Here is a 27,805-nt window from a genome sequence, read left to right as displayed (position 1 = left end):
TCATAGAGTGTACTACTTGGGGACGTCTAACAACGAATATAGGCACGGAGTAGAAATGGTGGTCAACAAAAATACAGCAAAGTGTGTGACAAACTTCGTGTCAGTCTCGAAGCGGATCATGTTGCTTCAGATAGATGCGTGACCCGCAAAGATAAATATTCTCCAGGTATATGCAGCACCAACCACGGACCACGAGGATGAGGAAATTAAAAAGTTTTATACACAGATTACTGCAATTCTGCGTAAACTCTCAAAATAAGATCTGACAATAGTCATGAGAAACTTCAACGTGAAGGTAGGAAAAAGAAGCACACGAGAGCACATAGGACCATGGGGTCTAGAAGAGAGGAATAAACGAGGAGAGCTACTAAGCGTGTTCGCGGAAGAACATAAACTGATTGTAACAAATACCTTCTTCCAGCTTCCGCCAAAGAGGCTGTATACTTAGAAATCATTGTTGGATACAGAGAAGAATATGGTCGGGAAGACTATATCTTGGTCAACAAACGATATAAGAATGTATTCTCCTCAGTTAAAGCATATTCAGGGGCTGACCTGCAAACGGATCATAATCCGCTTGTCGGAGTCTTCAGAGGGCGCAGAGGGTTCCTAAGAGACAAGAACTGAAATATGATCTTCAAAAACTCAAAAATGAGATCATAAAGAAACAAGTACAAACTCAGCTAAATGAACAACATAAATCTAGCAGAAATCCAACCAGGATTGAGAAAGAATTGAACCAACTGTGCGACGTTACAAATATCGTCAAGAAAAAATGGCTCAAACCGGAGAAGCAAATAAGGAAATCATGGATGACCCAAGAAATCCTGGAGCTAATGGAAAGACGCAGGAATAAGAACAATCCAACAGAGTACAACAACCTCAACAAAACAGTGAAAACTAAAATAAGAGAAGCAAAGCAGGAGTTTAAGGAAAAATGCTCTGAAATAGAAAAATTTCAGGAGAGGTATGATAGCTTCAATGTACACAAAAACGTGAAAGAACTAACGAGAAAGGAAAAGTCAAGACTGGCAATCAGACTGGTCAACAACGACGGACAAGTCATACACAAACAAGAAGTACTGGAAAGGTGGAAGAATTATGTGGAAGAGCTATTCTATGATAACAGACCAAACTTCTCTCAACGTGAAATTAGTGCAAGCCCTTCGATCCTCAAAGAAGAAGTCCAGATGGCAATCGTAACACTGCAAAAAGGAAAGGCGTCGAGGCCAGATGGGTTGCAGGCAAAGTTCATTAAGTTGCTAGATGAGAGACATTTGGATGACGATAATTTTTAATCACATATATAATAATACAGGTAATATCCGGCAGAAATCAGAGTTCAGCGTTATCCCCAAGAAATCTGGAGCTAAGAAATGCAAAAACTACAGAACAATTAGTCTGATAAACTCTTCATCTATTAAAATTATTCCTGAAAATCATCCATAGAAGAATTTATAGGCTATGCGAGGACCAAATGTCCCCTACGTAGTTTAGTTTCAGAAATGCGATGGAAACTCGGGAAGCTCTATTCAGTATTCAGGTTCTGTTCCAGAAGTGCAGAAACATGAGCTGTGATGTGTATGCCTGCTTTATTGACTACTAAAAGGCATTTGACAGAGTCCAACACCAGAAAATGGTTAGGTTAGGTTAGGTCCAACACTAGAAGATGGTAGAAGTGTTATAAAGTATTAGACTAAATAGTAGGGATGTGAGGGTAATCGGAAACCTGTATTGAAATAAAGAAGCTAGTGTAAGGATACAAGGGGAGAATACCGAGCCAATTAGAATTCAGCGGTGTGAGACAAGGGTGTATACTGTCTCTCCTCCTCTTTAACATCTATTTGGAATATATATTCCGAGAGTCTACGGAGAATTATAAGGCAGGAATCCTCTTTAAATGGTAAAAGGTTCAATAACATTAGATACGCGGATGACACGGGTATCTTCGCGGATAGCCTTAAGAAGCTACAAGGTTATAGAGAGTCGACCGTGTCAGTCAGCAATATGGGCTAGATATTAACGTAGACAAAACTAAATTAATGATCATCAGGAAAACAAAATCCAATGCGACCATTTCAACATCAACAAAACCATATTGAGAGAGTCCACAAGATACAAGTATCTTGGTACCAATATCAATGACCAATGGGATTACTCTTAGAAGATCAGATACCAAGTAGAGAAGGCTAGAACAGTCTTCAACAGACACATGTCGGGCATCCTGAGGAGCTACGATTTAAGTATGCAATCAAAATCAGACTCCTGAGGTGTTATGTTTTCTCGGTCCTGTACTATGGGGTTGAATCGTGGACGCTGACTGTGGCAATAGAGAAAAAACTGGAGATCTTAAAGATGTGGCTCTACCGTAGAATGTTGCAAGTATCGTGGACGCAAAAGATAATCAATATAGAGATTCTGCGCAGGATGAGCAAGGAAAAAAAGGTGCTCAGCACAGTCAAATGCCCTAAGCTGCAGTACCTAGGTCACATCATGCAAAATAAGACAAGATAGCAACTACTACAGTGTATTCTCCAGGGCAAAATCCAAAGCAAAAGAGAAATTGGCAGAAGACGGATATCCTGGCTAAAGAACTTAATGACGTGATTCAAGAGATCAACTTCAGGACTGTTTAGAGCGGCGATCAATAAAGTGATGATAGCCCAGATGGTAGCCAACATCCGGAGCGGATAGGCACAATAAAAAGTTTTTCTTTTCAAATTTCAAAATTTGTTTTAAAAAGTTTATCAAATAGTTTTTAGAACTCTATTACTTAGAACAGGTTTGTCCAAAACCCGGCAGGCCAATGCGCTTTCACCTTTCCCTCGCCTCGATAAAGCGAGACAAAGAATAAACAAAAAAGGATAGACGTTATTAGTTTTGTAGATTCAAAGCTTTAGAATTTATTCTGTTTTGCTCTTACTCTATTGAGGCGACGGAGAAGTGTAAGCTTTGGCTCGCAAACCGGACTTTGGACGGGTCTCATATGAAATTTTAAAATTTTTATTTTGTCATAAAATTCTATCTGTAAGTTAGATATTTTATGATATTCTTAGACATTTTAAAAATGCCAAATTTTTTTATTAATTAAAATAATTTTCGCTAAAATTGCGTTTCTTGCTTCAAACAATCACCATTTTCATGGTAGAAATGGAACTCTAAAAATCTTTATGTAAAAAATGAAAGATTTAAGTTTCCTCTTTAAGATTCTCTAACATGGAAACGGACAGAAGTGTCCACATTCAATTTTAATGATCCTTTAAAATATTTTAGTACAGATAAAAATAAAAACCACGTATTTTTTTACAGGCCCATTTTCAATTAAAAAAACTTTTTCTACTTTTCAAAAAACAATTTTTTAAATAAAAGTTTTTTAGTAAAAAAAATTTTTTATCACTGTTATAAAAGTCTTCTTCAAGACCACTTTTATTCAGAAAATTTTTTGTATCTCTTATAGTATCGACGTTATACGCTTTGAAAGGAAAAAAAAAACCGATTTTCTTCAAAGATGTGTTTCACCCCCTAAAAGTGAAAACGGGCACGTATTGAAAAAATGTATCCCTTATTTTGATCTACGTAGGTTGCTACTTATGTATCCGGAACTGGTAGTACTGGTATTGCTAGGCACCATCTGATATATCCATCGCAAAGTTTGACATTTTTGACGGTATACATACTTAGAACATTTTGCCATACGGACGCTATTTGTGTTGTTTACACTAAATTGAAAATTTCATCTCAGTCAAAAAATGGAATTAACTCATGAAAATTTTCGTGCGATGATTTACTACGACTTTCAACGTAAATTATCTCAACAGTGCATCGATCAATTCACTTCGACTTTTAGCGATAAAGTACCATCTAAAACCATTGTATATCACTGGTTTAGTAATCGTGGCCGTCGTTCGCTCACGGACGAATTTAAAGGTCGTCCAAAATCGATTTTTGTGCTAGAAAACATCAATGTTGTGCGCAAACTGATAATGCAAGATCATCATGTGACATACCGTGAGATTGAGGAATCCCTGAGCATTAGTATGACAAGCATACGCAAGATTTTACATGAACATTTAGCTGTGAAAAAGATTTATTCGCGTTGGATTTCGCATAATTTGACAATTGTTTAAAAAAAGGCTCGTATCGATTGGTGCAAAAGTGTTATAAAAATTAGTTCAAACGTATGCAAAAGTGTATCAATCATCGCGGAAAATATTTGAAAAATAATAAAACCATTTTTAATGATAAATATTTGTTTTTGTTTATTATTCCGGATACTGAGATAAAATTTTCAAGTCACTGTAAACAACACAAATAGCGTTTGTATGACAAAATGTTCTAAGTATGTATACCGTCAAAAATGTCAAACTTTATGATCGATATATCAGATAGTGCCTAGCAACACCAGTTCCGGATACCTAAGTAGCAACTCTCATAGGCTCATCAAAATCGGACGCGGACAATTCTGTCCATTTCCTTGTAAGTATTATTGCTTCAGCATATTATGCAAAATGTTACGATGACTATCAAAGTTTAAAGGCACCTGTCTACTCGCCACGGTCATATTGAAGTCATGACATCATAAGCGTGAAATAACACGTAATATTGTCCAACATGCCATTTGTAAATAAAGCCAATTTGGATAAAACAGATTAATCAGATGGCTTTAAAATACTTGTAAAAATAGGTAAAGACTATCCCTTTTCCGTCTAAGTCAGTAAATAATCGTAAAAAACACGTAAAGTGAAGCCTATTCAGATAGGAAAATACAGCTATTGCTATTGAAAGGAGTGAAAAATGTGCTTTTACGTATAAACATCAAAAAAACTTTACTTCCGATCCATTTGTACGAATTTGATGAATACGAGACAAGTTATATTTTCTCAATAAAACATATAATAACAAAATAACGTGCACGACAACATTTAATCGTCAATCTGTCGCGTTTCACGTTTATTAGTACTAATTTTGTCCGCGACGGAATGCCGCTACCGTTAACGCGAAGTTCTCGGCTGCCAAGAGCTTTAATAAGCATAATCCGCGCTGGTAGCTGCTACAGTTCTCATTCAAAATAAATCAGCATAAAAACATTTTTAAATATAAATTAAAGTCTATTATCATATTTAACAAAAAAAACCTGTTTTTGCTTTATTACTTTTTTCTTGAAAAATTTCTCAAAAATAACTATTTTTAATCTTTTTTATCTGTCATCTCTCTTAATATTCTTACCTAGTTCAGCCCAATTGTCGAGGATCTTTCTATGAATAACAGTTGCCTTTGATATAACAGATGTAAACGACGCCTGAATACATTGGTCAGTTAGAAACAATTCCATAGGATCCGATGTTTCGCCAAGTATGGTATCGATACCCTTACGAAGACGAGTTCCGTGAAATCGTTTCTTTTTATTCTCTTCCCACATATACATAACTTTGTAAATTTGTGCAGGAATTGTTGGATCTTTAGGTTCTAGTAAAACATAATCATTTATTTCGATTTTTTCGCCGCCAACTATAACCGATTTATAAAATTTTCTTTGTCCGTCAATTTTATCCTTTTTTTCCCATATTATATCTTTCTTGAGTTCTTTAAAACTTTCAGCTTTCGTTTCTTGTACAGTTTTATCTTCTAAATTATCATATTGCTCTTCATTTTCATATTGTTCTTCGTCAGAGTCATCTGCTTCCTATATAAAAAAATATAATATATAAGTTTAAAAAAAAAAAAAATATTAATTCTATTATTTTTCTAAATAGTGTTTTATCATTTATATAATCAAGAGGAAATAAGTAACAATTAGATAAATAAAAACGCAGTTGCTGAACAATCACCAATAAATGATTATTCAAGGAAAAATATTAAAATAAAACTTCAAAATAAAAAATTGTAAATTAATTGACATTTTTAGATTTGATTTTTTCACACAGATTTTATTAAAATGTTAATTTCTACTTGAGAATGTGACTTATATATTAAACATAAAATATTGAAACATTTCTAAGATGTAGTTGAGCACATTTCATTGTTAAATTTATATTAAATTTTCTTTATTAATTGTTAATGTTGCTGCAACATTAAAATATTGAAGAAACTAGCTTTAAAAAAAAATATATATATATATAATATACATACATATTTTACTAAATAATACATTCTTAAACACATATAAAAATGTATTTAAAAAAATATTAATTTTTATGATTTTCAGATAATCACCAATGACTAGACATTTTTAGATTATTAACCTGTCATATTATTACTTAAGATATAACAATATGGTATAATTTTTAATTTAATTTTGTTAACAAAATCAAACCTAATTACACAAAAATAAGATTCTTAATTTTATAGATATTTAAAACTTTTAAATCGTTACAAAAAATTAAATTAAATTAATGTATACACGTTTTCTAAATTGTCAAAAAAAATTTTTTTTAAGTAACATTGATTTTCATCTTTTAGTTCTTGATTTCCTAAAATGTACTTTATATATCTAAATATACCTTACAGTATATTTTTGACAAGCCGGAAAATATCACATTACTTTTTAAATTTAGTGACGTGCAAAAGTTTCCGGCCAGTGACATTTTGTACTCTAATTTATTAAAAAACAGCCTAATAAAATTTTCATAATTATCAAGTATGAGTATAAAATATAAGTAACGAAATAATATAGTAAAACAATAATAATTATAAAAATTTTATTAGGCAGTTTTTTTAATAAATTAGAGTACAAAATGTCACTGGGCAGAAACTTTTGCACGCCACTATACTTTTTTTAATAATTTAAAAATTAATTTTACATATATTTTTATTTTATATAATACATTTACTTTATTCAATTTTTTAACAATGTAATGTACATAATATACATGTGTTAAAGCTGTATTGTGCATTAATAAATTGAATAAATGTTAAATTCATCAATCAATGTTCCTAAATATTGAATTGCAATGTCTATAAAATTCAATAGATATAGACATTAGACACTTTTATGTTTTCCAACATTGGTTATTGACGGACGCAATCCTATATGCGAAAGCCGGTCAATTATGAATATTCGAGTTTGTTAGATCAAATTATACCTGAATAGCCAAATTTGGACATCTTCTTTTGATGCATGCTTGCTTTTGAATTCCCCTGCCTCCAAATTTTGGCTTGTCTTTACAAGCAACGCAAACGCCACAGTCAGGTTGCTGACAAGTCTCACAAACGCCACATCGCATTCTCCTTTGAGGCCCCACCTAACAAAAAACAAAAAACTTAACGACACACACACGCGCGCACAATAAATATCGGAATTGTAAAAGCGACAATATACCTTCATATCATTATGTTTAGCCAGTTGGTCAGCAAAGATATTTTCAAACATATTGCTAACTAATTTTGTTGTAGTGGCCATTGACCAGGAGGGCTTTTTAATCTTCGGCTGTCGTTTCGATAGACGGATAGCTGATTTCTTACCTAAGGTAACACCAGAGAGATGCATAAGAGATCGCATACATGGCGCCGTGATGAGAAGAGTCTCATCAGAACTAGAACCAACATTATTATCCGATGACAAAACTTGATCGCAAATAAATTGCGCGTGACGTAACAGCGTATCCTCTGTAAACTTCATCGTTTCTTTGGGTGGTACCGTCGTCTACAATAATGCAAAAATAATAAAACGCTCGGAAAAAATATGCACATACGTAGAAAAGTATTAAGATATAAAACAACAAGCTTACTTGAAGTTTGTTTAACAGATCTTCGTACTTTGGCTCAATTTCGAGAACTGAATAAGAATGTATCAAGAATTCTATAACCAATTTACTCATATATATCTTTTCTATAACTGCATCCATAAACGGCGCGTAAGCCTCAGATGGTTCCATTAAAATATATTCCGCGAACGCAGTACTAAAACCGACTAATGCCAATTCGCCTCCGTCATAGCCAGTAATATACCATTCATTTATTGGTCCCATATCTTTTGTCGGTATACCTCCTTCAGGCGAAGGATTTTCCTCGTAAATAGCTTTCATGTATCCAGAAAAATATAATAAGACGTTTTTCTCTATGAGCCCCGTGTCAAAAGAACACAGATGCCCATTCATATCATAAACACTAAAAAAAAAAAAAAAAAATTAATTTTCTATTATATAATACGTTTAATTTTTTTAACATTAATTGTTTAAATGTTCTACAACAATTTTAAGTGAGTATTCTCGCTTTCAATACACAGAAAATAATTGATTATTAAATCAATAATTACACTGTACAACACAAAATTTGCCTTGAGATTTTTAAAATCATTTCTTATGTAATTTTGATTGTTAAATACGAATTTGAAATTTTTCTACACATTACAATTTTAAGAAATTTGTTATTAAATTTGCTAAAAATTGCAATTTTGACATTTTTCGATAATTTATAATTCTGAATGTGATGTGCTGAATGTGACAAACTTCCGCAAAGCTTGAAACAAAAGATCTAAACTATCACTATAAAACAAAAAATAAATTCGATATATTACATACTGACCAAGAACCAGCATAAATCAAGAAGTTAAATTATATGATTTAATTTGCCATTTAAGTAACTAATATAATAGCAAAATCAATTTCGCTATAGTTTTCTTTAGTCGTAATATACAAAAAACATTGTATTAAAATATTAAACATAATACAAAAATAAATAAATAAATAAAAACAAAACCCAAATAGCTAAATGAGTTCAAGATGCCGGCATGTTGCTGTCAAGTTGCAGTAATAGATGTCAACAAACTAGGGATAAAGTGTTTCCTCATTACGTGTGAAATATAAATCTCTCATGTGAATTCTAAATTTGATGATAAATTGATAGCATCTTGATGGCATTTTTTACTTTGCTATCAACATGACGCGTTCTTAATCCTCAATGTTTGTTTTTGAAATTTCATAAATTGATGATGTCTACGCTCTTATGTTGCTAACTCAGTTTGTACACAATTCCGATTTAGCAAATTGACGGCAATTACACAACAACTCGTGCAGATTGTTACATTTACCGAATGTGCTAAATCACGCTTGGCTATCTGGGAAGTGTCTCGGAACTTGTTAACAAATAAAAAGAGGAATAAGAATCAGAAGAATCAAGTGTTGTAACGTCTTGAGATTTTAATGTACGATTATTTCATTGCATTCAGTATGATCGTATTCTTTGTTCCTCTTACTAATTTCTTGAATAAAAATTAGGATGGTGGTTAATTTGACTGTGGATATTGTTTGATGTGACTATTGGTAAAATAATAATTAACCATCTGACGCAAATAAATTCCTTTTTTTTAATAATTTAAACAGATAGAGGCTACGTAGTACAAAAGCAAGCCATCGAGAAACGTCCTGATGTAATGATTAAGTAATAATGTATCTCTATCGATGATTCGTGATCGGCTGTTAACGATATAAATCTAGAAGCGCGGTCGCGACTCGCGCCTATGTAGAAGAAGCGAGTCGCAGACCGACCCTCTTTTACGCGAGTCAGCGAGTTCCAAGCACGCGAGATTATCAGATCGGCTGAACCGATCAAGTTCTGAGTAGTCTCAAACGATAGCTTGGCCCCGATTTGTATAATAAGTGTTTTTATTTTTTCTCTCCGTGCCCTACGAGCGAAAATATCGCAACGCAAGTCCAAATCTCCAAATTTTTACATTTAAAAAACGTCATCGTCGCCAAGATTTTCTTGTACAGTACATATTTTCGACACAGAGAAGCGTTTGCTACTATATTATATTAGCTATTCAATCAATCATGTCATGCACCTTCATCTAACCTGAATAGTAGTTGTCACCTAACGCAACTGATCATTCCGTCACAGCGATTCCGGTGGAGCGGACAACCCTTTAATCCGTTTTTCGCCCGGTTAAGAATAATCAGTACAAAATCACCGTTTCAAAAAACAAAGGTAAGAAAAGGCACCAAGTATGCGTGTGCGTGCACTTTATTTTTATTTTTCTTCTAAACCCAAGTGGTACTATTTTTGTATTTTAACAGAAAAAATTTTCTATGCTAATTTAATTCTACAAAATCCAAGTAGTACTACTTTGTACTTTATATTAAAAAATTTTCCTATTCTAACCCAATTGGTATGTATTTGATTCTATAAAACCTAAATGATAGTGTAAATCGTGCCTTGTAAAAAAAAAAAAAAAAAAACCATATTGCTTAACACTACAAAACGCGTGATATCAGCACAAAATTACATTTTCAAAAAAAAAGGTAAAAAAAGCGCCTATGTGTGTTGCGCACAACTTATCTTGAAATTGTGTAATCTAATAAAAATAATATACGTTTATTCAAAAAAAATGTATGAAATCTTTTAAAGTGCGCCTATTATAAAGAGAATATACTTTTTCTACAAAATTAAAGTAGCAGTATTTGTATTTTTTTTTTTTTTTAAACATTCCTATTCTAACCCAACTGGTAGTATTTTCAACTTTTATACAAAACCCACGTGGTACTATCTCTGTATTGTCATCAAAAAATCTTCGTTTTAAAAATTCAAGTAATAGCATCTTTAATTCTCATTGAAAAATTTTATTCCAACCCAAGTGGTATTTCCTTAAATATTGTGTAATTTAATTCAACCTAAATGCATTTTTTCAAAAAATCTTTTAAACAATCAAAGTGTATCTTTGTATTTCCATTGAAAAATCTTTCAATTTTAACCCAAGTGGTTGTATTTAATTTTAATAAGTTTCAATAGAATATATAACATTTAATTTAAAAGATTAAAAAGAAAACGGTACAAAATAAAAAAATTTTATTAAAATAAAAAATTTTTGATGTACAAAAACATGGCGCTGCTAGATAGAAAAAGCAGAAAAGACATAAGAAAGAATGCAATAAATGTAACACTTGTAAAATATGCGTTATAAAAGAAATTTGCAAAATAAGTTTTAGTTTCTTTAACATTTAAGTAATTCTAATTCTAAGTTAAACTTAAGATACCACTTGGATTTTATTTAAAAAAAATAAAGATTCTGTTAAAATATAAATTATTTAAGTTAAATTGGATTACAAAATTTTAATATATTATTTATTTTTAATTAAATACCACTTGGTTTGGAAGATTTTCAATGACAATACAGAGATAATAGCAATTAGGTTTTGTACAGAAATTATTCAACTCTTTTCATTGCTTTTCCTATCTAGCAATACCATGTTTTTGTATCAAAAATTTTTTATTTCAATAAAATTTTTTCATTTTGTACCGTTTCCTTTTTAATCTTTTAAATTAAATGTTATATATTCCATTGAAACTTATTAAAATTAAATACAACCACTTGGGTTAAAATTGAAAGCTTTTTCAATGGAAATACAAAGATAGTACACTTTGATTGTTTAAAAGATTTTTTGGAAAAATGCATTTAGGTTGAATTAAATTACACAATATTTAAGGAAATACCACTTGGGTTGGAATAAAATTTTTCTATAAGAATTAACCCTTAAACACGTAAGTGGGTCTGAGAGACCCCATATGAAGTTTTGGACGCTTGCTATGTGAAGACGGAATGAGATAGGAGGTTCGGACCAAGACGTAAAAAAAGTTTGAAATCTCCTCTTTCGATTGATATTGTTGATCAACTTTTTTGGTCACTTAGAATTCGAACGGCACGGCACCAAAGTTTTGTTAGGGTCAACGCGACTCATATAGTGTAAAAGTGAAACTTTTTTTGTGAGTATTTTACATAAAAAAGCTGGACAAAATACGTTCGAACAGGTCGGTTTGCAGATGTTACTCGCATATACTCTGTCTAAAGTTGGAATACTATAAAATGCTGTAGAAAAGGGAGTTTTTCCAAAATATATCATGAAACACATCAATTTTCAATTTTAAACACGATTTAATCAAAAATACCTCATATTCGCCTTGTTACATACGAGGTGTGTTCAAAAAGTATCGCGAATTTTGTGTTTTTTCAAAAATTATTTATTTATTCATGAATATCTATTTTGTCCCCTTCAAAGTAATCCCCATGAGATATTATACACTTGTGCCAACGGTTTTTCCAATCTTCGAAGCACTTCAACAAATCATTTTTTTTTATCTTGTTCAGCTCCTCCTTCGATGCCGTCTTTATCTCGTCAAGCGTAGCGTAACGTCGTCCTTTCATGGGCCTCTTCAGTTTAGGGAACAAGAAAAAGTCACAGGGGGCCAGATCTGGGGAATACGGTGGCTGCGGCATCATTAGTGTGTTGTTTTTGGCCAAAAAGTCGCGCACAAGCAACGATGTGTGAGCAGGGGCGTTATCTTGGTGCAAAAGCCAATTTTTGTTCTTCCACAAATCCGGGCATTTCTGGCGGATTGCTTCGCGCAAATTGCGCATAACTTGCAGGTAATATTCCTTATTGACCGTTCTACCCTGTGGCAAGAACTCATGATGCACCACGCCCCTGCAATCGAAGAAAACTGTCAGCAAAACTTTCACATTCGACCGAACTTGGCGCGCTTTTTTCGGTCTTGGTTCGTGCGGCAGCTTCCATTGAGATGATTGAGCTTTGGTTTCCACGTCATAACCATAAACCCACGATTCGTCACCAGTTATGACCCTCTGAAGCAAATTTGGATCGTCGCGGACAGAGTCCAACATCTCATTAGCAATGTTCATGCGATGCTGTTTTTGGTCGCAATTGAGCAATTTTGGTACGAATTTCGCGGCGACCCGTCTCATGCCCAAATCATTGATAAAAATCGAATGGCACGAGCCAATCGATATGTTTAGGTCCTCAGCAACTTCTCTAACGGTGATTCGACGATTGGCCAATACCATTTTCTCCACTTCATTAATTTTTTCGTCTGTTGTTGAAGTGCTCGGGCGTCCGGCACGCTCTTCGTCGTTCACATCTTCTCGGCCTTCTGAGAACATTTTGTACCACCGATGAACGTTGCTTCGGTCCAAGGTAGCTTCTCCGTATGCCACAGTCAACATTCGGAATGCATCCGCGCACTTAATTTCGTTTTTCACACAAAATTTGATACAGGTTCTTTGATCCATTTTTTTGAATAGGTAAAAATCGAAGACGATCCAAAACACGTGCAAGCAAAGCAGCTGTCAACAATTAAGTGAACATTCAAAATGGCCGAGCTTGTCGGCATAAGTGAGAGACATGAGTACCAACATAACGCCACAAAAAGATCGAAATTCGAATATACGTAACCCGCGAAAATTCAAAATTCGCGATACTTTTTGAACACACCTCGTAAGTACATTTTTTAATAGAAATAACAATGATATAATTTTTTTTTTGAAAGTATGAATCTTTAGCTTTAAAACGCCGTATTGTAAAGTTCTTCACAGTTTTTTGTTGCAAAGAAATGATTTTTTTTAAAGTGAATTTTTAGATGGCCAAAAATATCTCATATTCTCCATGTTACATAATTATACTTTTTAAAAGGAATAACTTTGCCAAATTTTATTTTAAAAGTGTGAATCTTTAGCTTTAAAACGCCTTATTTGAAAGTCCTTAAAAGTTTTTTGTTGCGAAAATTTGATTTTTTGAAAGAAAAGTGGATTTTTTACCAATTTCTCATTTTTGCTTAATGTTTTTTCTTTTATAGCTTCACAATAAATTATTTTTCGGCAATGCCGATGATTGTGCAGTCACACTCCTAAGATTTTGAACGAAAAAAAAAAAAAAATTGTAAAAAAATATTGATTGTAATCAAAGTTATAGCTTCTCAAAGTTGAAAAAGTCTCCCAGACCCAAAAATGTGTTTCCGTATTTTACAGGATCGGTGTGTTTAAGGGTTAAAGATGCTATCACTTAAATTTTTAAAATACGAAGATTTTTTAATGACAATACAGAGATAGTACCATGTGGGTTTTGTATAAAAATTGAAGATACTACCAGTTGGGTTAGAAATAGGAATGTTAAAAAAAAAATACTACTACTTTAATTTTGTAGAAAAAGTATATTCTTTTTATAATAGGTGCACTTTAAAAGATTTCACACATTTTTTTTTAATAAACGTATATTATTTTTATTAGATTACACAATTTCAAGATAAGTTGCGCGCAACACACATAGGCGCTTTTTTTACCTTTTTTTTGAAAAGGTAATTTTGTAATGAACTTCAAAGTGAAGCAAGCGATAATAATGTTTATTATCAATAGCAACATAAACAAACCGTGTGTTTTAAAGCTGTTATTAGCAACCTTTGCAATAAATTAAAATAAACTTCGTCTAAAAAATTAATACGAATGAAAGGCTAAAATAATGAGCAATACTGATAGATCTTGAAGATTTATTACAATATAATAATATTCGCAAAACTTAAAGCACGGAACGTGTTTCGATTTTACTTGATCCTTTTCAACCGTCTAATACGGATGTAATATTAAATTCGTCTAAAAATTCTGTATCTTCATTAGAAAGTAAGCTATTTTTGTGAGTTTTGATATAAATTATTTCAGCTATTAATTTTTTGTAATAATTCAGCTCAAAGTCTAAAATTTTTCAAATTGTTGTTATCCCAATCAAATGCACGATTGTATTAAACAGTATGATTACGGTAACAGTAGTGATACGGAATGTTTAGATCGTCTTGACACATGCTGAATAACACATGCGGAATCTTGATTCCCAAATCTATCTTTTTATTGAGTGCATCATTTTTTAAATCCTGCAATTATGTCAGCTACGATTGGGAATAATGGAAATTCCATTAGTGTTCCAAAAATTTGTTTGTATACATTATAATTTAATTTAAAGAAAATAAACAATAACACAACATTTATAGCTAACAAAATTTATAACTAAATAAATTCATTCAAGGGTATCTTAGTTTTTTTTTCTATATGTCCATTTATTTATTTTTGTATTACATTTAATACTTTAATGTAATGCTTTTCTGTATATATTGCTATTGAAAAAAACTGTGTACAAACGAAACCAGTTTCACTTTTGTGTCGGTTGTTTAAACGATAGATTAAATCATATTAAGCCATTTTAACATATTGATTTATTACTCCTGACCATAGTATCTTAAATTCATGTTTTTGTAAAAACCAGTAAGCAGATCATAACATACATAATAAAAACTAAATAAAGGCAGTTTTAAGGTTGTACTTAATCTTATTGAAACTGATTTTACCTAATCTATAAATTTATATAGCGTCACATGTTAATTTAAAAAAAAAAAAACAATTTTCACAAAATATGACCCCTTTACATTTTCAAGGTCGCTGAACACAAATCTAAACTCAAATTTTAAAAATTTAAATTAACCAATTATAAATTTTCTGATATAAATAATTTAATTTTATAAATTTTTGATATTTTATCGGCCATCTTGAATCCACTTTAAATTTTTAAAATTGAGCTGGATTCATGTTCAGCGGCTCTAGAAATCTAAAAGTGTTATTTTTAATCTTGCTCCCCACACTTATTTTTGTTTTTCTCTCTAACTATGGGTTTGGAACCCTGTAACTTTGACACGCTATGTCTCTGAATAGAAAGCATATTTTTTAGTTCATAATATATAAAATCGATACCTTAGAGTTTGATAAAAACTGTTAAATGGATAATTTAACAAGTAAAGTTAAGTTAAAATTTATACTTTTAAAGTTCTGAATGTTTTAACCCTTAAACACGTAAGTGGGTCTAAGAGACTCCATATAAAGTTTTGAACGCTTGCTATGTGAAGACGGAATGAGATGGGAGGTTCGGACCAAGACGTAAAAAAAGTTTGAAATCTCCTCTTTCAATTGATATAGTTGATCAACTTTTTTGGTCAACTAGAATTCGAACGGCACGGCAGCAAAGTTTTGTTAGGGTCAATGCGACCTATATAGTGTGTAAGTGAAACTTTTTTTGTGAGTATTTTACATAAAAAACTGGACAAAATACGTTCGAACAGGTCGATTTGCAGATGTTACTCGCATATACTCTGTCTAAAATTGGAATACTATAAAATGTTGTAGAAAAAAAAGTTTTTCCGAAATATATCATGAAAGACATCAATTTTCAATTTTAGACACGATTTAATCAAAAATTCCTCATATTCGCCTTGTTACATAAGTACATTTTTTAATAGAAATGACAATAATATAATTTTTTTTTGAAAGTATGAATCTTTAGCTTTAAAACGCCGTATTGTAAAGTTCTTTAAAGTTTTTTGTTGCAAAAATATGATTTTTTTTTAAAAGTAGATTTTTAGATGCCCAAAAATACCTCATATTCTCCATGTTACATAATTATACTTTTAAAAAAAAATGACTTTGCCAAATTTTATTTTGAAAATGTGACTCTTTAGCTTTAAAACGCCGTATTTGAAAGTCCTTAAACGTTTGTTGTTGCAAAGATATGATTTTTTGAAGGAAAAGTGGATTTTTGACCAATTTCTTATTTTTGTTTAATGATTTTGCTTTTATAATCTCACAATAAATTATTTGTCGGCAATGCCAATTATGCAGTCACACTCCTGAGATTTTGAATTTTTGTTTAAAAAAAAAAACTCGTAGAAAAATATTGATTGTAATCAAAATTGTAGCTTCTCAAAGTTGAAAAAGTCTCCCAGACCCAAAAATGTGTTTCCATATTTCACAGGATCGGTGTGTTTAAGGGTTAAAGAGTTGTTCTTTAATTAAACAAAAGTAACATGTTGTTCTTTAATTAAACAAAAATAACAGCTGTCAAGTTTTATGAATAAGTTGTCACTTCATTTCTGTCAGTCTCAATAGTTAGACGTGTTATCTGTCGCACAGCTGATTTATTTTTGCCTTTTAAATAAAAGTTCTTTTGCCCATATAAATTGTACACCAATTATTTCTCAAAGACGATAAGCAAGAATCTAATAAAAAATATTATATTCTCAAATAATTACAATTTATTAAAATTGTGTAGCAAAAAATGAGTAAAAATCTAAAATTTTTTAATTTTAACTCAAAGTAAAAAACCAGTGGAGATTTTTAGTTGACCCTTTGGACTGACAAAAAAAAGGTCGGCATCAATCGGTTCAAAAAGTTCAACTATTTGAAGTATTAAAAATCAATATTTTTAAAAAATCAACAAATTCATGATTTTATAATGAACAAAATTTTATTATTTGAACAATATAAAATGGCAGTTAAAAGGATATAATAAATAAATATTATTAGTATATATATAATTAAGAAGTCCTCGGACCTCGAAGAAAGTTTCAGTGTTGGCGCGTGTTAGTATGTTAAAGACAAACAAATATTACACTGTATATAATAATGCGTATATATTATACTAAAATAATTTTGAAACGTTAAAACCCAGTAAACGTGTATTTAATAAAAGAGGTATCCAGAATGCCAAAACATACAAGTTACCCACACAAGGATACTCTTTTTAAACTGTCGTATATTCTAATTAAAAAATAGAAAACAATATACTTGCAAGCTTATCGTATCTATGAATAATTAAAGTTTTTTTAGTCCTAATCTTCAAATTATACTATAAAAAAATATAGCAATGTAAAAAATCATATAGGGTGGCTTACATCATATCCATGTGTAAAGAGCTAGAGTTAAGTTTAGTAAGTATTTACGCTTAACATTTTTTATAAGTTTCTAAACTGTTTGAAATAGTGTGACAGGACCCTCATTAATTATTGCGAAAATTGTAAAATGATACAGGACTCTTCAACTCAGTTTAATTGACTCTACTTACTCATAACTGGTGTTACACCTAATGTCAGATATATTGCATATATGTGTTACATTTTCTTTTTAAAATTACAATAGTTATCTAAAAATCATAATATAATTGTTTTGATAATATGTCATAGTATTAAAAAAATTTAATTCTTAGTTTAAAGAAACTGTTACTTTCTATTTGATATTTTTTTTCTTCTCAAAAAATAAAAATCATTATTAAATAAAAAATGAATATATTTATCTCTGTAAAACTATAAAAAATTTTTTCATGTAAACAAATTATATCTGTTTAACTCTAGCTTCCTATATTTGGATACGACGTACCCTATACACGATTTTTTACATTGCTTTACTTTTTTATAATAGAATTTGAAAACTAGGATTGAGGTTGACTAGGAAAAAAATTATAAACTACAAAGTACTCATTTTTTGCGAATTTTTGCAATACAACTTTTTTAAATATTGTAATTACTTAAAAATAAAATATTTTTGATTCGAGTCTCGTTTATCGTCTTTATTAGACTCTAAGGTATCGATTTCATAATATTATAAGCTAATAAATATGGTTTCTGTTCCGAGATATAGCGTATCAAAGTTACTGGGTTTCACAAACTCAGGTAGAGACACAGCAAAAGTGACGTCAGATGATCAAAAACAGTCGTACATAAAACGTCTTTTTTGTGATATCTTAATGTATTATTTCTAGTTTTGTTTATTATGGGTGTATGTAAAAATGTATATAGATATAAAATATAAATATTAGTTTAGTTTTATTTGGTCTATAAATATATTTCTATGTTATTACAGATACAAAATGTATATGGATAAAATATGAATATTACTTTACGTTTATTTTTCTATGAGTATGCACATTGTATATAATACATTTTATAAATAGGAGATAGTAAATAAAAAGAGATAGGGAAGTAGATTGTAAGATAGTATCAGATATTACAAGGTAGCACGTAGGGTTAAATACTATAAAAACAAAGGCTGTGAATAGCTGTGAGTAGTGATATTATAGACAATAAGTAAGAAAATAAGATGTAAATGTAAAGGTAAAGGAAATAAAAATGTAGATGTGAGAAATAATAGAATGTTAAAAAGAAACGTTAAATGATAGAAAACAAAAAGAAAATGTAAACGCGTGGTAGGGTATAGGTAAGAAAGGCATAGAACATAAGATTAGTACAGGATGTGGATGAATGAGTGGTTAAGAAATTATTGTAAACCAAGTCCCCTTCTCGGCAATGTAAGCTTGAAGAGAAATTATATATATATATATATATATATATATATATATATATATATATATATATATATATATATATAATACATTTTATATTACAATATAATAAAAATTTTTGTTAATAAAATAATATTATATTTCGTTAATAAAATAATTTTATATGCAATTTCGGTTTTTATTTTTATAATCCTGTACGTTATTTAGACGTCATTAAAAGAACCAAAATAGTCAGAGTTGTCTTTTTAACGTCTTAAGGGGGTATTCTCGTGTGACGATCAAAAAAATCAAAAAATTTTTTTCATATTTTTATAATTTGGAATCTTAAAAACGTATTCCTACAATATTAAGACAAAATTCATTGAAGTTATAAAGTTTTAAAGAACGCAGCCTCCATATGGTGCGCCAACCAAAATTCCCATACAGCGGATGCATCGTTGCGTGTCAAGTAGTATTATTAGAGTTATTAGTGTTCATGTGTCTTTTTAACCCTTAAAACAATCCTGTAAAATACGGAAACACATTTTTGGGTCTGGGAGACTTTTTCAACTTTGAGAAGCTACAATTTTGATTACAATCAATATTTTTCTACGAGTTTTTTTTTTAACAAAAGTTCAAAATCTCAGGAGTGTGACTGCACAATTGGCATTGCCAAAAAATAATTTATTGTAAAGTTATAAAAGAAAAACCATTAAGCAAAATGAGAAATCAAAAATCCACTTTTCCTTCAAAAAATCATATCTTTGCAACAAGAAACATTTAAGGACTTTCAAATATGTCGTTTTAAAGCTAAAGAGTCACACTTTCAAAATAAAATTTGGCAAAGTCATTCCTTTTAAAAAGTATAATTATGTAACATGGAGAATATGAGGTATTTTTGGGCATCTAAAAATCAACTTAAAAAAAAAAATTATATCTTTGCAACAAAAACCTTTGAAGAACTTTATAATACAGCGTTTTCAAGCTAAAGATTCATACTTTCAAAAAAAAATTATACCATTGTCATTTCTTTTAAAAAATGTACTTATGTAACAAGGCAAATATGAGGTATTTTTGATTAAATTGTGTCTAAAATTGAAAATTGATGTGTTTCATGATATATTTCGGCAAAACTCCCTTTTCTACAGCATTTTGTAGTATTCCAACTGTAGACAGAGTATATGCGAGTAACAGCCGCGAACCTGTTCGAACGTATTTTGTCCAGCTTTTTTTATGTAAAATACTCACAAAAAAAGTTTCACTTTTACACTATATGAGTCGCGTTGACCCTAACAAAACTTTGGTGCCGTGCCGTTCGAATTCTAAGTGATCAAAAAAGTTGATCAACAATATCAATCGAAAGAGGAAATTTCAAACTTTTTTTACGTTTTGGTCCGAACCTCCTATCTCATTCCGTCTTCACATAGCAAGCGTTCAAAACTTCATATGGGGTCTCTCAGACCCACTTACGTGTTTAAGGGTTAATGTTTTTATATAAGCAAAACAATAGTGAAAGTTTAAATTCATTAATTTGGATAATTGCACCGAAAAATGTATACCGCGAGAAGAAAACGGTGCAAATTGCAACTTTTTTGGCCGTTTTTGTATTTTTAATGAAGATTTTTATTTAATTTTGCAAATAATAGGTATAATGAGATTAAAAATTGACAAAATTTTCGCCGATACCAGAGACAACGAGCGCATCAAACGTTCAGAGCAGCAGGCATTGCATGAGATAAAGGAGACGAGAATTGCCATGAGACAAGAAAAAACAGATCAGTACGAGTTTTATAAAGTTGAGGAGGGTCTCTTGTTCTGGCACAGCTGACTAAGGACAAGTTACTGAAATTATTCATTATCCACCTCAAAAGTGCCTGCAAAATTTTAAACACGTTTTTCTCAAAACATTTTTCAAATCGGGCGCCATGGTATCTCAAAAACTACTGGCCGATCGACTTGAAATTTTACACAAATGTAGTGCACATATGTGGCTATCGCATATACTAGGATATTTTTGATATCTTTAAAATTACTATTTTTTTGAACTGAGAAATGTTAGAAGTTTATAGTAAAAATCAAACTATTACACTTTAAATGCCGCCATTTTGTCAATTTTTTCAAATTAATTTCTTTTAGTCTACGCGATAGCCACATTCATTAGGAATAAAATAAAAAAAAATTATGTATTTTAGATAATCAGGACAATAGCAATCGTGGTGTCCAATGGAGAACTGTAAAATTATACTTTCTTCAATAATTAGTCTTCGCCATAATTTTTAATAAAAAGTTTTGAAAAAAATTGAGATGCTTCTTCAAAGATAAATAAATGTAAGCAAAAAACATTAAATCTAACTATTTACTTAAAATTAATTCTTAAAAATCGCCTTGAAAATGGGCCATCACACGAGAATACCCCCTTAAAACAATCATCAGTCCGTGATATTAGTAGATCATTTTCTCATCATTTTAATGTTATTATATTGGTCATTTTTAGCCATTCTGTGACCAAATGTTGATATCATTTGGACGTGTACCTGTTAGCTACAGAGGAAGGTAAGAAAAAAATAAGCAGTTGAAAGCTACAGTTAAAATTATCAAATTCTTAAAAAATTTTTTCTTGCTTATGAGACAAAAATTGCTTGATTTGATGCTTTTTTCCATTTTCGTGTTCTTTTTAGTTTTTTTTTGAAAAAAATATAAAAGTTATAAATTCAAAACTTGGTGCATTTATTCTTTGATACTTTGATACAAATGTTCTTTATAAAATTGTTTAATGATTAAAAAAGATGTTTTGAACACTGATTGGAAATTTATATGGACGTGTCAAAAAGTACTGGCTTACTGTTATCACAAAGATGTAGAAATTATTTAAAGTAAAAAATTCATAAAGATTTTTAATCTATACTAACAAAATTTTCATCTGTAAGTTAAAAAAAATTAATTTTAATAGAAACGGTCACGGTTTGAATAAAAAATCAAAAAATTGTCTTTTCAAGATTTTTTCTTGTGAGAAAAATCAAAAAACTGTAATTTTTATTTAATTGTAGATTAGACGAGAGAGCAAAATATGAAAACCTCCTAAAAATTTTAAATCAAATTAAAACTGGACAAGTTATCATAGCAATAATTTTGAAAAACATTTAAAAAAAAACATTAAAAATTTTGTAGTTTATATTTTAGAAACTTTTTGCAAACTCTTTAATATGATATTATATAATCTCTCTGTTTCTCAAAGTTCAAACTATTAAAAAAATGTAAAAAAAATTAATTTTCTGAAACCAAAATGGAAAAATAAAAATCCTGTTAAGAATTAGTACATGCATCATTGGAAAACATTGGTTCAAAAAAACTCACCTAAAATGAGTTAATTTATTCTGTGGTCTCTCATCGCTTTCATCTACAAAAGATTCGTCACCAGTAAATAAACACAGCTTAGGATCTATTAAAGCTATTTGTTCTTCAATTGCACCATTTGGATGTCCTTGATACAGTTTTATATCACTGTTTAATACATGTTTGCAGTATTGACATCGCTCTATCGCAGCAGATGTATTCTTGCTATCTTGATGTCTTGATTCAAATGTTTTGTTACTATTTTCTATTTTTATTCTCTTCTCTGGATTTTCCTTTGTTTCCTCTTGATTTATTTCTGGATCATGATTTTCCTTATCAAATTCTCGAGTAACATTTTCATCTACTTTCATTTTGATTTCAGATAGATCTGATTTAATTTTTGAATCTAGTTCATCTTCCTGTTCTATCACTTCATCTGATTCTGTATTAATATTTTTCTTAGTACGCCGATGTATTTTTTTTCTGCTGGAACTTGGTTCATTCTCTGTCAAAATAGTACATGTTTAAAAGTAATATTTATAAATGGCTGGTTATAACTATTTATAACTCTATCTTACATTTCAAATTATGTTTGAATATGTGTTTTTATGATGTGATTGCATATTATTTTGAAGCAGTTATTTTAAGTTATCATCTATTAATAGAACACTTTAAGATTTTATACAAAAAAATCTATTCCAGTCAATTAATATTTATGTGACAATCATCGTTATAAACTTTTGGTTAACTTTCAATATAAAATCAGATAGTACTGCCTTAAATTTATGATAAAACAAATTTAATAAAAAAATAAATTTTCTTCTTCTATATTATTCTTTCCATAAAATTGTCATTGTTATTGGCATATTATTTTATATCATGCGGTAATCAGTTCATTGTGTTGTCAAGAAAACAGATGCGAGATAAAAGATTGACGATGTAAAATATGCATAGAAAAATATTAATTCTAAGAAAAACAATTAAATACTTAATTTAGTTTTCTTAAGTAATGGTTATCTTTAACAAATATTTTTTCTTAAAATATACTCATCACAAATTAGAAAAGCTTATCATCATGTATTCAAAATAAAAGTTCTCTTTCAAAGAATATTGTATAATTACATCTACTTTATGCCAATTAAAATTTATAGTTGTAGATTAAAAGGACATTCACTCATGAAATTTAAATATTCATCTGCACATAACAATTTCTAGGGTTAACGTAATAGAACAATTTCATTAACAGATTTGTTTACAGTGACAGAAAATCTATAAGAATCATCTTGTCTGGTTTGTAATCTAAAACTAAAAACTATACTATGTGCTGTATGAATGAAGTTAAATATATTAATAATTATTATCTTATAACTTGTGTGATTATTTTTTCTACGTTGTTATCCATTATAATTTACGTCACTCACATTGTCTATATAAGACTTATATAAATGTAATGTAAATAACATGTAAATAATCCACTCTTGAAATGTACAGAATGTTCTTGATACTCACCGTGCAGTTCGTCCTTCAATCGCCGGGTACCGACATTACGCTTGGAGCAATATCTGTGGGTCATTGCGATAAAGACGATGGAATTTGCGGAGCAGTATACCGTTCACTGTTCTCGGTCGAGTAAACCATAATATAACTCACGTTTCCCGCCTTTTCGATACGTTCCCGCCAATGTTGGAAGATAGAAAAGAGAGACAACACCATGAGATAATTTTTCGCACCTAAAGGGCCTCGCACATGAAATGCATACATAAACACAACATAAGACCGATGAGCATCCAGCATAAAGTCGCCATATTGATTTATATAAAGCCTGCCGCAGACGATACGTTTTTTCTTACAGGATTGCTTACGTGCTCCCGTACTGGAAATAGGTAGCTTACGGGCTACGCTACTGGCTCGCGTACTGGATTTTCGTAATAGATCATGTCCTATTTTTCTTACGTGATTCTGCACTGGTTTATTGTGAAAGCCAATCAGGACGCAGTCTGTATAAGTTATACTAGAGTTATACTGGGGCTGCGGTCCGATTCACGCTCACAGCGCTATCAGCGCACTCCCGGTTGGTCCGATTCACTTCCTGGGGGTCTATCATGGCTGTGTTCCGTTTTTACTGGCAGTACTGAAAATTTATAGTTCACGTCACATATACTATACATTTTCAGTACTGGCAGTTAATATCGGAACACAGCCCATGTAACATTTCCCCTAGGGCGGAAACGTGAAAAGTGAAAAGTTTCACGTGAACTGCACGATCATGTACTCCCAAGGACTTTGATTTTGTCCATGGGGAAATTTTCTAAACTGAGAAGTCGGTCAGTTTAGAAAATTTCCAGTTAGAAATCCAGTAAGAAAAAACGTATCGTCTGCGGCAGGCTTTATATATTATTAAGCTATGATTTTAATTTCATTTGAACTGAAGAGCTAACGGAATCGGCAGGTAATTGTTAAGTATTATTAATTAATATTAAATATTGCAAATGTACCAGGGATGGCCTTGAGTATTTTGCTCGAGCACAAAGAAATCCTTATGATAAGCATATTTACATTCGTCTTCCACCGTGATGTCTCTCAGTTTTTGCGAGTGATCCACATTTTACACTGCCTGATAAAATTGCCAATAAAATAGCCTCCAGCACAAATTCGTTTCTAGTTGGCCGATATTATTTCTGCATGAGTAGACGCTCAAGATAAACCAAGGTGATGATGACAATTCAGCGACTAGCTGACTAGCTGAGCTGTATAAATATACAGGGTGCGAGAAAAGTTCCGGGACGGCGAAATATCTCAAAAACTAAGCATTTTAGGAAAAAGTGTTTCAGACAAAAGTTGTAGGGTTTAAAAAGATCTATTTACTGATCTTATCAGTTTGACCTTGGATGGCGTCGCCAAGGTCAGATCGAAATTACATTAACTTTTTTAAATGGAACACCTAACTTTTTATTGCATATTCTTGTAGCTTATCTCGAGACCTTTCCAAAACATTACAAGAAAGTTTATTTTCGTTGAGTACTTTCCGAGTTGTGAGGCTTGAAAGCTACAGTGTACTGTAGTGTGGGTCCAGCCACTCTTGCCTTAACTGGCCGGACACACGCCACACTTGCCTTAACTGGTCGGACACACGCCACACTTGCTTTGCTCCAGCCAATTAAGGCAAGAGTGGCGTGTGGATCCGGCCAGTTAAGGCAAGTGTGGCGTGTGTCCGGCCAGTTAAAGCAAGTGTGGCGTGTGTCCGGCCAGTTAAGGCAAGTGTGGCGTGTGTCCGGCCAGTTAAGGCAAGAGTGGCTGGACCCACACTACAGTACACTGTAGCTTTCAAGCCTCACAACTCGGAAAGTACTCAACGAAAATAAACTTTCTTGTAATGTTTTGGAAAAGTCTCGAGATAAGCTACAAGAATATGCAATAAAAAGTTAGGTGTTCCATTTAAAAAAGTTAATGTAATTTCGATCTGACCTTGGCGACGCCATCCAAGGTCAAACTGATAAGATCAGTAAATAGATCTTTTTAAACCCTACAACTTTTGTCTGAAACACTTTTTCCTAAAATGCTTAGTTTTCGAGATATTTCGCCGTCCCGGAACTTTTCTCGCACCCTGTATATATATATCTGCTTATGTTCACACCGTCCTTCTGAAAAATAAATTTATTGTTGTAATGCAATGTATCACATGCAGAACAGTTTTTTTCTGATTTGTGTCATTATTAATATTAATAGTTTAAAATTTAATACTACACTTAAAGTTTATAATAGCCGTAACCGTAAGAAATTGGTTAATCATCGATTATTCTCTTATAAATTAACTATGATTGGTCAATTTCTTACGGTTACGGCTATTATAAACCTACTTTAAGTAATTATAAACCAGCCTTAAGAATGCAGAACTTTTTTTATTATCACTAAAGATTTTATTACAGATCAATTAAAAGTATGACCGGAGCAACGCACGCGACCACTTAACCTCCAAAAACCTTGCTTAATACGTCCTTGGACACGTCTTCTCGAAGATCGTCTTATTTATAAATGTGTGCGTGAAATAAGACAGTCTTAAATGACTATGAATTAATGATTAATAAGGTAGCCTTAAGCACATGCTTAGATGTGTTTATGAATCACATTAAGGCGTTCCCAAATAAGATCATCTTGAACAAGGTAAGCATTGAGTATTTGCTTAAATCCTGCCTTGTTTTTCGACTATGAATCTAGAGGGCACCTTAAGATTAAACTTAAGGTGATCTTAAGAATAAAGCCTGCCGCAGACGATACGTTTTTTCTTACTGGATTTCTAATTGGATTTTCTTACTTGCTACCGTACGGGCAATGGTACTGGCAGTGCTACTGGCCGTGGCTTCACACGGTGCGAGTTTTCGTACGGGCTAAGCAACTGAAATTTGTTTCATAGAAGCGGCACGCTTAAATATGGATGAGATAGATGAGATGGATGAAATTATTGCAACAGTTGTACATTGTCGTAAAATTGCATTATTTTTAATTATTGAAAAATTACGACAACGAAATAAATATCGCCGACGTTTATGGAGTCGACAGTCAATACATTCTTTAATGCCTCACTTTTACTGTGTTTATTATGGTAATTTGGTGTGTTTATCGCATATAAACATGGTTCTTATTAGTAGGCTTCTATTAAACATAAAATACTTTCTTTGGACTATTTTGAAGTCTTTTCATTTCTGCACGACATCATGTTTGCGAAGTGAATTCACGTTTGAACTTTGACAACACTTCGACAGTATAACCTGGTATAACCCAGTATAACCTATAAGACTGCGTCCTGATTGGCTTTCACAATAAACCAGTACAGAATCACGTAAGAAAAATAGGACATGATCTATTACGAAAATCCATTACGCGAGCCAGTAGCGTAGCCCGTAAGCTACCCATTTCCAGTAGAGTCCTATATAAAGAGAGAAGCGACATTGATGTCCGAAGTTCTGATTGGTAATCTGATTGATACTTGATTGGCTAAACGATCAGCCATATTGTGACCACAGCTGTATGCAGAATGATACGAATGGTGTTTGATGACGTTAGAGCGGTCCCAAAATGGCGGTGGAGGACTCAATTGGATACTAAAGGTTGTGGTGGGGGTTCGATGTCGCTTCTCTCTTTATATAGGACTCTAATTTCCAGTACGGGATCACGTAAGACTGCCAGTATAGGAGCACGTAAGCAATCTCGTAAGAAAAAACGTATCGTTTGCGGCAGGCTTAAGTTCCGACTATGAATACGGGCCAAAGTCTTTGATTCTGTCCATGGGGGAATTTTCCAAACTGAGAAGTTGATATCTTTTTGCATACTTACAGTTCATGATTAACGTAACAACCAATAAGCTCTAGCACCGACAAGAGACTATTAAAGACCGTCAACCCTGGGTAAATTTTCGAGGCCATTTGGGGCCCCAGGGGCCCGGCGGTAATTGAAGAGCAATGACGTTATCGATTATATGATTGTTAATACAAATATTTGAGTAATACGTTATTAAAATCATGATTTTTTTATTATACAAATACTTCATAAGCAAATATGCATACTTATATTTAATAATATCATTGTATATTGCTTTAAAATTG

General features: G+C 31.5%; 1 protein-coding gene across 5 annotated transcripts in view; it reads right to left on the bottom strand.

The window, feature by feature from the left end:
• LOC105197972 (DNA (cytosine-5)-methyltransferase PliMCI) overlaps positions 1 to 23,993 on the bottom strand; it is a 67,718-nt gene extending 43,725 nt beyond the window's left edge. For 2 of the 5 annotated variants that reach the window (XR_003269508.2, XR_003269509.2), the window contains exons 1-6: positions 23,715 to 23,993; positions 22,227 to 22,710; positions 7,728 to 8,106; positions 7,319 to 7,642; positions 7,083 to 7,241; positions 5,227 to 5,683 (exon numbers count right to left, since the gene is read on the bottom strand). Coding sequence is in view for 3 of the 5 variants with exons in the window: in XM_026141132.2 (XP_025996917.1) it covers positions 5,227 to 5,683; positions 7,083 to 7,241; positions 7,319 to 7,642; positions 7,728 to 8,106; positions 22,227 to 22,710; positions 23,715 to 23,778 (1,867 nt within the window). In the remaining 2 variants the exon portion in view is untranslated. Of the gene's footprint in view, positions 1 to 5,226; positions 5,684 to 7,082; positions 7,242 to 7,318; positions 7,643 to 7,727; positions 8,107 to 22,226; positions 22,711 to 22,783; positions 23,599 to 23,714 lie in introns of those variants that run through there. The other 3 variants (XM_026141132.2, XM_026141131.2, XM_026141133.2) reach the window with 2 other exon arrangements.
• Between the last annotated feature and the right edge of the window lie 3,812 nt (positions 23,994 to 27,805).

This window comes from Solenopsis invicta, chromosome 4 (genome assembly GCF_016802725.1).
Source record: "Solenopsis invicta isolate M01_SB chromosome 4, UNIL_Sinv_3.0, whole genome shotgun sequence".
Lineage (NCBI taxonomy): Eukaryota > Metazoa > Arthropoda > Insecta > Hymenoptera > Formicidae > Solenopsis > Solenopsis invicta.
Note: the sequence above shows the minus strand (reverse complement) of the source record. Positions and strands in the feature narration are given on the sequence as shown.